Source organism: Accipiter gentilis, chromosome 18, assembly GCF_929443795.1.
Source record: "Accipiter gentilis chromosome 18, bAccGen1.1, whole genome shotgun sequence".
NCBI classification, from domain to species: domain Eukaryota; kingdom Metazoa; phylum Chordata; class Aves; order Accipitriformes; family Accipitridae; genus Astur; species Astur gentilis.
Window position 1 is genome coordinate 5,015,669 of NC_064897.1, and position 13,311 is coordinate 5,028,979.

Below are 13,311 nucleotides of genomic sequence, written 5' to 3' on the forward strand. Positions count from 1 at the left end.
CCTGACATCCACATCAAGAATTAATGAATTGATAATATATTAAACCATGTAGCATATTACTTCAAATACTCTCCATATTTAATTTTTTTTTTTCATTTGTATATTTGGTTACCTTTCTACTATTGCTTTTCTTACTTTCTGCACAAGAGAGAAATGCATTTAAACTCTAATATGAGCTAGAAACACAGGTGTAGTTTGCAAGGTGCACTATACGGAATTAACATCCAATACCACCATTTTTCATGCACTAAATAGCAGAAATAAGATTAGAACTTTCTTTCCAAATGCAAAACCCTGTGCTTGCACCATGCTGATTTTAAAAAAAACAACACCAATTTGAATGGAAAAATTATAATTCTCCAATTTGAAAGAAGGTCCAAAGTATAACATGTTGGAAAAATACAAGCACCAGGGTATCTTGTATTAAAGCATAGTATGTTACTATAGATTTAGTAGGCACACAATCTATACGAGTCACCTAGACAGAAAGTAACCATGTGATGTGAAAGAAAACATCTTAAAAGCAATCACACTATAGATTGGAATCACACTGCTTTCAAATTCATCCTGAACACTGTTGTCTATATTTTTCGGCAAGCAACAGCTTTTGTTCTTTTCAATCTCAGATATTTAACAAAGGGTTTTTCCAACAATTCCATATTTTCTCTTGCAAGCGTGAACTCAAGCAAGTTTTTCACCAACTTTAACATAACATCCAAATGATTAGTTAGACCTTCATGAGCTTGTGCCAGCTGTACCGTACCTTTAGGCCATATATCACTGCTAACTCAAGAGTTCTATTCACCAGCATTGTTTGTATCAGTTTCTGCATGTAAGGTAAAGCCTTAGTATGATACCTGGATGCTCTGGTCCGTCCAGGCCTGGCTGTATGCTTTAATGCCCTGCTTCACATTTGAAATTTACTCCAGAATCCCCATCCCCAACACTGGAATTATACATTATAAGACAAAAGCATGAGGGTTACTCAAGATCCTGTCAAAACAGAATATGGGGGCATCCTGCATGAAGATACTATTATGCTTATTTCAAGAAATAGACATTGGCTAAACCAAATACAAGCAACATGAAAGATCATTTAACAGTTGCAGTGAACTAACTGATAATGGGGATTTTCTGTCCTGGTCAATCTAGACAACTTCAGCATCTCCTTCATTTTACTTTCATATTTTTGGAACACCATTTCTTTACAAGTGTCCCTACTTTATCAAAATATTACACATAATGTAGCCTTTCTATTTTCAGGCTGTATCAATGACTTTCATTTATGTTTCCAATCAATTCATACATTATTCATAATATGAGTGCTTTAGAGCTCAAACTGTTCCAGAATTCTACAAAGTGTAAACCTACCTGTAAAACTCAATCTCAGGAACTGTTTCAGCTGCCTTAAGAAGTAAAACAACCAAAATACCAAGACTGCAAGCCACCCATCACAGAGCAATGCTTCTCTTTCCAAGTGACTGACTGCTTCCATTAAACTTAAAACTAAACCTGCTTTTTTAGAAATGTTCACATATAGTTAAATAAGATCAAACTCATAATCACTTCAAGTGCAGCCAGCCAAAGAATAATACTTTTATTCTGCGACAGGTCTTCCCCACCATTAATGAGCATTTATTTTATCAATTAAAAAATTGTTGTTCCACTTACTGTGCCACATCAGATACAGCTGGCAGTGGCAACTCTTCTGATGCAAGATCAATGTCATCAGTGAAGCTGTTGGCCCGTGACATTTCTTGGGTATTCCCTTCTAAATGTCTTTTCACTGCAAAAATAATTCAAAGAAGTCATAACACATTAGGGACACAACATATACAAGCTCTTTCCCTAGCTTAAGATATTGTGCAGTAGAATAAAGAAACGGTTCTAATATGAGACATGGCTTGCTTTTTTGTCAGAATTGGTGAAGTTGATGCTTATAACGTGCACCACACAAAAATATATATTTGTATATACATAGTTCAAATACACAGGAACCTCTTACAAGAAAGGCTTGTCTTCTTGAGGACTGTCTCCCTGTAAGTAGAAATTCACCACACTCACAATTTCAGTAAGGGCATGATGATAGAAACAATCTGACTTTCATTTTTTCAATTAATACTATTTGATATGTATACTTTAATTTCCCTAAAAACCTTCTTTAAAATTTTATTGCTATTATCAAATAAGCAGCACTTTTGTTTCAAGTATTCTATTTGGTCGCCATATTCACCAGTGTTCAAAAATTCTCCCACGGACCAGGGAGGATCCTCAGGTGTTTGAATGCAGTCAGCTCAGTGGGGTAACCACGATGGATACAAAGCTGTACTGTAGCTCAGCTTATGTTCCAAACACAAGCAAGCTACAGGTTTCATTACAGATTGGGAAGACGTATGATGGCCAACAAATGATGAATTTCACTCACAGACTGCAAAAAACAGAGAGGTGCAGCTAGCCCTGTAACTGATGAAAACTGATGTTTTGAAAAGCTCTAGCCTCAATACGCATTTCCATCAGGTATAGGGCCAACTTCTTCCACTGTAAATGTGAAGTACCTGCCTTTCTGAGTTCAGCTACATCAATACTCATAAACAATTTCCGCGTTAGGGTCTTTTCCATATCTTTTCCTATATTTATTTTGTTCAAAAGCTATGAAGTACGTCTAGCTTAAATTGCTGTGATCTGAAATAGCAATTTGTTTCATGACTATTAGTGATCCTAACAATTTTAGGGAAGCTCCCTATCTATTTTAATTCTGATCATTCTTGAAAGTTTGGCACATACAGTTATGAGCTGGCAGTGTCTAATTTGGAAGATGCATAGGATGACACATATGAATTCAAGGGAGGAAAAAAAAAGATAAAAGTTTGCAGGGGGAAAATCACTGAAATTAAGTGTCAGACAAAACAAGCAAAAGACTAAGTAGTGTCACTTCCATATGCTGTGATGGGTAAGAAGAAAACAAACAATCCACGTGACAAATGAGAAAACTTGCCTCCTAGAAAACTAAGTTGTTGAAGCCTCAAGTTAATTCTACAGCACCACTTTGGCTGGACTACATTCAAGCTAAATACTAAAAAGCTTACGACAGCAGAGCTTACTATTGGAATAGCCATAGCATAAATACCAAGGAGTGAAAATGAAGTCTATGGAATATAGTTATAAAATGGCATAACTAAACACTGCTAAAGGACATAAAATTGTAAAGCTATTTTATTTACATCTGCTGCAATTAATCAGAATTAAACTACATTTCCAGGGGAGAAATCAAATCTTCCTGGCACTGGGAATGTGAATTTCTGTGCTCTTCCAGCACTACTGAAACACTTTGGTTGCTCCAAAGCTTATTATGAGAGCTTTATTTTGTGAGACTTGCCAGTTCTGCACTTGCTCTGGTAAGACATTTTTTCTTTAAGAGAAGTATGCAGCCTTAGTTCTGGACAAAGTCTTGAGATACATAGATCCAATATTTGAGGTATTGCTTTGGGAAGCAGACACAGATTTAGGAATAGACTCCTTCAATCTCTAAAGAAATAACATCACACACGATCACATCTGCAAAATTAAACTAGGGGAGTTTTTGCTTCAACTTCCTTTAGGTTTTCCTCATAGAAACCTAGCAGAATTTGAGAGTCAGCCAAAGGTAGAGCTAAGTCACTGTGCCTGTGTAAGGCATAATCAAATTAAAAGGAAAACTTTCTATTGCTATCAATCCCTACTACACAATGAACTGCTGAAATTGTAAGAGAAAGAACTAATTCATAGGGGTTTGCCTTCTTTATAGCACAGGATAGATACTAAAATTATTGCAATGCATTTGTCATAAGAAGTAGGATTATATTTTATTTCTGTCATTTTAAAGGTTTGGTCCATATTGCCTTATCAAACTTATCTCTGTCTCATCACATTGCTGTTTACAATCTGCATCCACGGGTTCTTTAAAAAAACCACAAAACCCTAATCATTTACATTTGGCTGGCTAATTCCTTTTCTGAGAAGGAACTACTACAATGGCTCTTTGCTCCCTAACACAACAGTTATGAAAAAAAAGGGACAACAGTAGCATGCCAGTTCAGAAACCTTCACTTTCTCGGTATTCCCACTTGCAGGCACTGCGCTGAGCACTGCAAGGCAGCTCTGCTCTTACTGCAGGGTGCGCCTGGAACTCCTGCTTCTCTGACCATTGACCTTCTGCGGAGACATGTAGAATATAATCCCAGGTTTAATGGCCTCAACCTGTGCTTGGTTACCTACACAAACATGGCAAGCTTCAGTTCCCTCTTTAGATAGGGTAAAAGCATGCAAATTTTCTGTTTGGTGAAGACTTCGCTATGATTACCTGTGACAGTCTCATCCCACAAGTAGTACGCATACATTTCATTCCTACAAGCATTTTGAAAAAGACAATGATGTGATTATGTGCTTTATACAGACAGGACTTCTGCAACATATACTCCATAGTTCATTTTATCAGTTGAAGATGAGCACTTAGCTCCAGACTAGCAAGGAAGGGATGCAAAGAAATATGAAGAGGGAAAGCGAAGAGAAGCCATCCTTTCCTTTCCACGTGCTACTACTCAAAATATGAAGAAGCTGTACCTATTTGGTTATGAAACGTATAATATTTCTGAGCATGAACAGTTGGAAGCAGCTAGTTGAAAATATAGAATATCTACCACAGTACAAGAAATACCAGTGAATGCCACAGTCCTAGGAATCCATGAAATAGAAGAGCTCATTAAATGAAACAGCAAAAGGACAACTAAGTTTCATATACCTCTGTTTTTTTCCATCAGTATCAATTTCTAAAACAGTGAGAACATATAATAAACACATCAAAGTGCAACCCAGAGATATTTTTGTAATGCTACTTAGCTTTATCTAACCTTAGATTCTTTATCTATATTACACTAACTTCTGTCTTCATAGTATGGGGAGAAAATGAACTCCCAATTTACAACTGCAGTAGAAAATACAATTGTGCATGGTTCCCATTACCATGGTCATCCTCAAACAGGCAGTGCCTACCAATACCAGGACAAAATAACCAGGAAGATTTTGCAGATTTTACTCTCTTCTCAGATAAAGAAGTTGAAAAAAAGAAAAAGCAGGTCTCTTCTATTGCAATTAATTCCAACTTACTGGTTTTATTAGGAGTTTTTTTTCAGATTCACCAAAAAAACCCAAACACAAATTTAAAGATAATTCATACCATCCCCACACAGTCTACTTTACAAAAGCCTGCAGAGAATCGCAGCGGCTGCTTACGTTATATTGAAGGGTACCCACAGTGCTACCCCTAGGAATACAAACACCTAAGAACTTGAATGAAAGGAAATATTTGGCAAATTAAACTGGGAAAACACAGGCACATGGATAGAAACAGACGGTAAATTTCAGACAGCATAACATAAACCAGTTCCTGTTGCATGAATATTTATTCATCAAATTGTTAAGTAATAGATTGTGTGAAGATAATGCCAAGTACCTGGTGACAGGGCAAAGCTCACAGAGCAGGTAAAGACGACCAGGAAAGGTGTAGAGCCACATGCAAAAACACAGCGGTGGAGAAGGGCCAGATGGGACGTCAAGGATAAGCTAAATCAGCGCTCAAAGCAGTAAAAAGATGAACATACAGAGAATGCTGATGAGGATAAGGTCTCCTCTACTAGGTGAAAATAAGGGTAGGGGCTTTTCTGTTCTTCTGGGAGTTTTGCTTGTTTGGTTGGCTGTTTTTAAAACAGAACATTATAAAAAAAACAGGCTTAAGAGACCAAAAGTAAATTCCAATCTATTCCTTCAGTACCACTGTCTTTTAACCACTTTCAAATCAGAAGTCGTTACAACACACTCTCTCATAACACCAGGCTCCACAACTCAATGTAACAAATGTCTGTGAAGTAAACATATGATTTGTTTAATTTTATATGTAAGGCTGCACCTTGACAGAAAAATCCATGGGATGACTATGCTTCCTTTATCCACAGGAAGGAACTACCTGTGAGATCACAGCATCATTTCTTATTTTCTTTCTTGCATCAGGAACTCATATCACCTCACTGCTCAAAACACAGTATTTCTAAAGCTGTAATAGAGTGGCAGACTGGTTTGGGGCACAGACCGAGACATTTCCAAATCCTTACCTTCCTCAGAAAAAAAGAAAAAAAAAAAGGAAATTTAATGTCTTATGAAAACCAACGTGCCTGTAAGTGTCTGACACCTGACCACCAGCCCGCCTTTAAAAACCTCTTCAACTTGCTATTATTATTCACTTCAGCAGCCAAATGATAGTCAAGCTCATCAGTCATGTTTGAAGAATACAGCAAAACATATCATTAGCATAGACTGAATAACTTCTTTTATAAAAGTTATATTATGAGATCTTTTCTTCCTTACTATTACAGAACTAAAGCATCAGAAGCGTACCCAGTACTAGTTTAAATAAGAAAGAGCTATTTTCATTTTAGTTTTCTGTAAAAACTAAATCTGAACATGTGAAGCTGGGATTTTAAATACTTACTGGGTACTGAAATGTAAGCCATCTGCAAATGCCAAATACTCAGATTGTCCCATACACAACTCTAAGAGCTACAAGTGCTCAGTGCAGTTAAAAAAGCTAAGCCACTTTATGTAACTAATTTTAGGCATCTAAATTTATTGCCATTAGAGACATGGCTGATATTGCAATTCTTGTACATTCTCTCTAAATTTGATTTTGCCTCCAGAAGACCTGTAGAATCAGACCAAAATGAATTAAACAGTAGTTTGCTAGCAGAACAGAAATAAAATAACATCTGAAAAAGTGAATTGAGAAATAAGAATAAATTTGTATTTGCTGTAAACATATTGCTAAGTATATGCAAAAAGTGCCACGCACTATTGCTGCTGTACTTAGTTACATGTTCGGCTGCAAGTGTTTTAGACAAACTTCAACATCTGGTTTCCTGTGTATCTGATTTGAAGCAATCAGCACTCAAAATGCACTAATGCTGACTTTATTTGTTGTACATTCTTTTGCTTAGATAAGCCTGCAGGCCAAATTACATGCTGACTTACACCCCATCACTCATTACATGTCTAATGGGACAGCACAGAGATGTAAATGAATACCAACACATAATTCAAAATCACAAAGGCACGTAGTACTGGAAAACATGCAGAGAGAAAACAATGAAACATACTTCTGAATGCATATGAAGATGCTGATACCTACCCAACTGCCTGAACATCCTTGTAAGACCTAGCAAACAAGAAGGATGCAACAGATCCACAAAAACAACCCACCAAAAATTTTCTACAGCATCATAAATATAGGTCTACTTAAGAAAAAGTATATTCAGCAAAACATCAACTTCTTTTCTTTAAATAAAACATATTGGCTTAAAATACTTAGCTAATTTGTATGAAATGACTTGCAGAGTGAGCAAACGTCCATACCACTGAACCTGTGTAATGTTTGGCATTAACTGACAAGCAGGTTTGTTGATAGATTCAGAAAAGTGGTCAGGGACCAATTGCACCAAGAGTTATAAGTACCTCCTCATACGCAGATACAACCTGCCAGAAGAGAATTGGAGATTAATGGAGCATAGTAGAGAAGCATGCAGTGTTGGTGCCACTCACTATCTGTTCAGATAGCAAGCTATGATTTCCATCATGCTCCGTTCAGTCCCTTTCAAAAGCATTAAGTTAAGGAAGGATTTTCCTTGGCCAGTTTCGCCTGAGAAAATTAATTATTTTTAAATGCCTATTGATTGTGCTGTGGTAAAAGCATTAATGAAAACACGGAGCTAAGTGACAAAGAGCTACTAATCTAGCTATTTAAACTTTTTCATGTCTGGTTGTATTACGCCCAGGATTGTTTTTCAGTTTTCCTCATGGGAACGACCCACAACAGAAAGCTAGAGAAAGCTGTTTTCAGCTCCTTGTCAGAATGGCAAGCTATGCTCCCCAAGCTATGTTCCCCCAAAAATGTCAGATGTGATTTTTATATTTATTTTTTTTTAAACAGTATTAAATGCAGTTAGATGTGACTGAGCTGTAGTCATTCTGCTATCATCATTTAGTCATACTGCATGTTGGACAATAATATGAATATTTACTACATTGCTAGGTCTGTGGCCCCACTGCCTGGATGCTTCCCTCTGACCTCCTGCCTTTCACAGAAGAAAGGAGTACATAGAACTCTGCCAGCCAGATACCTTTTTTCCATGTGTATGCATTAACATGCCCTTAGAGCCTCTGCTTGTTACAACAAAGTTTACCTCTATGGGCTTTTGTCCTCCATATTACTGAGCCAAACAGACTAGAAGACCCCAAAGACAAGGAAGCCAGAGAAACAGTTGGCCTATAACTGAACCCTAGAGAGGCTTCTCATTCTCAACCTCAGTCATCCATAGAAATCTCCCATCTCTTACGATACAGGGTCTATACACGTGTATCTCAGGTAGCTAGCCCTTCCCAGATTTCTATGTGGATATAGAAGAAAACATCAACTTCTTTGTTTTAACATTTCTTCTCTCTTGGGCTCTGTTCCTGAAAAAAAAGTAGTGCCTTTTTTTTCCCTCATGAAAGCTATTTTCCTAAACAGACCCCCCCCCCCCCCCAGGCTTCCAAACTCAGTCAAATGTATGTGGTTGATATGGATGGTAATAAGGGGTAAGGTCTGACAAAGAGGTTGGAAAACAGATTTTCCTGGTTTGTTGGGGAAGAGGACCATTCAGAGAAACCCACAGAGTGAACTGCACAACAGATACAGTTCAGCTATTAAGTTGTGTCACACAGCAGTAGCAGGAGGATTGTGACAGCAGGAAAAATACAATAAGTGGCATCAATAGGAAAAAGAACATTTGTCCAAAACAAAGCACCTACCTACCTTACCTAAAGACTTCCCAGCCTTTGAGGTTACCTTTCTTCAAGTAAGGGGAGCAGGTACCTCATTCTCCTTAAACATCTCCTAGCAAAAATCTGTCTTTGAACATATTTTAACATGTTTATGTTGCCAACTCAACTTCATGCTCAACAAGAAATCCCAACATATCCTTCCTCTCCTATTTCTCTTTCTTTGCAGGTTTATTAGCTTAATACTACATAGTCTTGCATTAAACATTTCAATAACTGGGCAAATCTGCAGTCACAGCTTTCTGCAGAGCAGCTCCAGTTCCACTGCTGTAGTTTACGTTTGCCATTAACACTTCGTGCCTGAAACAGCACAGAATAAGTTGCTGACATCTATTTTCAGCAGTGAGCTACTTTTCCTACATACATTAGGCCCAAATGATGCCACAACTGGTCCAGGAGGAATATGAACTGGACACCTTTTGGAAAGCACTTAAGACAAGTTGTATTCAAACCACGTCAAGAAAACAATGTTTCTCAATATTCTACAACAAAGTATTCTGACTCATTTAAATTTCAAAAAGTATCTCCTTTTTCTCTTAACTGAAGCCTCATTCTGATTCTTTTGTTTATCTGACAGAATCCTTATGCCCACAGATAGTTTGAACATGTTTTCCAAGTTGGAAATACCACCTACACCTTGTGAATATGTTCAAAGACCACCTCTCCAAGACTAAATCCAAGTCACCAATGCTAATGCATTTGACTTTTTAAGGCTAGCAATCCTTGACTGCTAGTTCAGTTACTCTGAAGAACAAAACATACAGTAAGAACAGTCAAAAAAAATAAGACAAAAATAGCTCTGAAAGTGATCATTTGCCACTGCCTGCCCCACCCCCCCCTTTTTTTTTTTTTTCATTAAAGGACAAGAAGAACTTGACCTTAAAATGAAACAAGTAATAGCCAGTGAAATGTAATTTGGCAGCTTGTTAGCTCTGCAGGGAGAGCTCTTAACACATACAAACTCTTAGAATTACACATAGGGAATGTATCATGTAATATAAATATATAGAGTTACTTTCCATTATGGGATTCAGAACTGCCATTATAGTAAAAATGTTTATTTTAAAAAGGAAGTACAGTTTTAGTGTGGCTATTAAAGAAAATAAACCAGTCTGAAAACATTTTTATTTTTCATGACTGTTAATGGTCAAAGCATACAAATTGCAGTGACAGTAAAATTAGAAACATCTTCCGAATTGTTGTCAATGTTTTGACTCACAAGAACACAAAACCCAATTATTGTAATTACAGTGAAATATGCCACAATTCTTTGCTGGTCTAATGCAGTTCTTTGCGTCACACAATTGAATCCTTGTAGAACAATTTCCCATTGACTAGGAGTTAATCATGAATTCAAGACATACATTGTTACCAATCTGCTTATTCTGTAGTGACCAGAAAAATGCTGTAAATTAAAGTAAGTCTTAATACTAGAGGAAATAATTGTCATATTTGTCCTAAAACCTAACAAGCAAGTTCAGCAAAATGATCTGTAGCTATTGACTGCACTAAATCAAAACTATTCCTACCTAAGGAATAGTTTCATGGGAGTGTTCCCTTCTTATTTCAAACACATTTGCTCTGAATACTTACTTGCTAAATGTTGAATGTGAAAGTTTTTTAGGTAGGGCAGTAATCTGAGTAAAAGTCTAAGTTACAGATACTAAAAAAGGAATTCAAAATAGCCATTGTTGTGTGTACTCAATACTATAAAAACTTTGACTGACAGATCTTCAGATCATGGAATTTGAATTGTAACATCTTGTAAGCACAAAACCCCCTCATAATTAGTTATCTTCCTAGAAATGCTGCAAACCAACTGATTACATTTTATTTAAAATTAGTGTAGTCTTCAACTATATACTTCAGAGCTCAATCAGTATGTACATTCATTAGTAATGCTACATTCCCACTTCCTCATATTGCTTATTCAGAATCTCCATTAGGAAATACTTAGAATATTAAGTTCCTCTTAAATTTATTTTTATTACAAAGAAGTTGCTGAGCTTTTGCTGCTACAAAGAAAACATGACTTTAATCCAATTTTTTTGAGACTCAATTACTAGCTTTAGAAGACCCAGTGTAGTTACTATTTTACACTCCCAATAGCAACCAAAAAGTTTACACGACAAGGGAACAATGATGTTTATAACTGAGATACAACTCTAAGTTGACACATGCCCTCAAGTCAGAGGCCTAAAGTCTTTTTTTAATGATGACATTGTGGAAACACATTTGAATGTGTCTATAGTGCTTGAGGCTTAGGGTAACCTTGATCCTCCTCTAGCAGCAGGCCACAATTTTGCTTGAAAAATCATGGTGACGGCAAGAACCACACTGACAGATATAGCGAGACACACAGCTCTACTGTAAGTCTCATTTTTTCCTCCACGAAAGGACCTGCATGCAAGAGGGTGAAAAAGCTCACTCGAGCACACCTTGTGCTTCTCCGTTTAACTGACCCACCCTCTCCACAAAACACATCTCCACAGACCAAAGCGTTCCTCTTGAAGAGATGTGCAATGAAGCCCTGAAAAGCAGAGAACCAAAAGATCGCTGCTAGCACTGAGATTGCTGAATACAACAGTCAACGCAACATTATGAACTGGCTGTAGATTCTGCCAATCCCAAAGAGAAATCTGGATAAACGCTGAATGTGAGCAGTGACTTGACTATAATCAGCATCTTCAGAGAAGGTAGATATTATACAAGTCACAACAAATATGTATTTTCTTACCCTATCAGACCCATTACAAGGCTTTGGTTCCATCTGTGCTTCTTTAAGCCATGTTACTGAGGACTGAGACAAATTCATCTTTGCTATGTGTGCAAGCAACATGGCTCAAATTCTCAACCTTAAATGACATTAATCTCATGATTTATCAGTCAACATTTTTATTTCTATATTTACATACAGCTACAGATGTTGAACCCCAACAGAGGCAGCAGGGGAAAAAACAACTTCCATGATACTGTCTTGATTTCCAACCAAATATTTTTCTTTTAACTGAGAAAAAAATGCAAGTGCAATTTCTTTTCTAAACATCACTAATGGTTTCAGACACGTTGTCAAGAGGACAAACTGCAGATGTGATTAGGACAATCTTTGCGCCACTGACTAAAGAAGTTCTGCTATTTGTTGGTAGGCTATTTGTACACAAACCAAAGACTATCCTTGCAGAATATTCCCTTCAGTTTTCTGTGGCATGAAAGATTCAGATACCACTCTGTTTTTACTCACTTGAAGAACAGCAATTCCCAACTTCCACCCTCTGTCTTGTAATACATGCTAGGATCATATGATAACTAGAATAAAAGTGTCTCTAGAATAACTTCCTTAGAGCCCTTAGGTGATTTTTTTCAGCTAGTAAAAACTCACAGTAAATTGTTAGTTTTGTTTGGTTTTGTTGGTTTTGGTGTTGTTTTTTTTAAAGTAAACAAATACATTTTTAGCTGAAATAAGAAAGAGATTGCTCAAGACTGAACTTCTCTTGGGGGGTGGGAATTCAGCCCTGGCAAACATTTTCACCAGGAACACTGTTTTGCAAGACATTTTAGACAGCTAAGGAATACTGTTTTCTTTTGAAAGAATATCAAACACTTGACAGTTTCATCACTACCTCAAAGGGTTCTCCCTAAGTGACTTCAGCTTGATTTTCCTCACAGTAGATTTCACAAGCCTTTGCTGTTACCTAAGTGCCAAGAAGGATCTTTGAGGAAAGCACTGTATTACTATGCCTGTGTCCCGGGGATAGAGTCAAGACCACACCTGACTGAGTCTGTACTCTGAGCACGGCTACTAGCTCCTTGCCATAGAGAGGCTGGGTTTTAAAGAGAAGTAAAGGCACTTTTTTCCAGAACAATTTCTATTGCATTCAAAGACTAGGATAGAATAGAAGAGGTAATCCTTTGGTAAATACTAGATATACAAGCTACATTAAGAATATTTAAGAATTCTCAAGTGTTCATTCAGCAGTGATTTAGAAATGATAACCATTTTGCTTCATCCACTAAATCTGGACAAAATGGATGATTCATTCACTACATATATATATTTGTTAAGTGTAAGGGTAGCAGGATTCCATGGTTATTCAGATGCAAACATACACATACCATCCTGGAATGGTTTCCACTTTTGAATAACTGCCAAAACAGAAAAAAACAGCTGGATTTTCCCAATATCAGATAACAACAGATCAGGACAAAGAACTGCATTATGCACTGCCTTGTCTCCAACAGAGGTGATGAGCAGACGCACAAGGACAGGACAGATGTATAGTACTAGCTTCAGAGACCTTCCGTGGTCTGCAGCTGCGGGACTTTCCAAGTCTGAGGTGACATCCAAGAATTCTTGATGGGTCTTCTTATTCAGTAAATTTGTATTCTCAACTCCATGTGAACATCCAAATT

General features: G+C 37.1%; 1 protein-coding gene across 1 annotated transcript in view; it reads right to left on the minus strand.

Moving 5' to 3' along the window:
• Positions 1 to 13,311, minus strand: part of LOC126048006 (potassium voltage-gated channel subfamily KQT member 1-like) — a 504,159-nt gene that overhangs the window by 403,913 nt on the left and 86,935 nt on the right. The window contains exon 11 of the mRNA XM_049822381.1: positions 1,672 to 1,786. Within this exon, the coding sequence (XP_049678338.1) occupies positions 1,672 to 1,786 (115 nt within the window). The remainder of the gene's footprint in view (positions 1 to 1,671; positions 1,787 to 13,311) is intronic.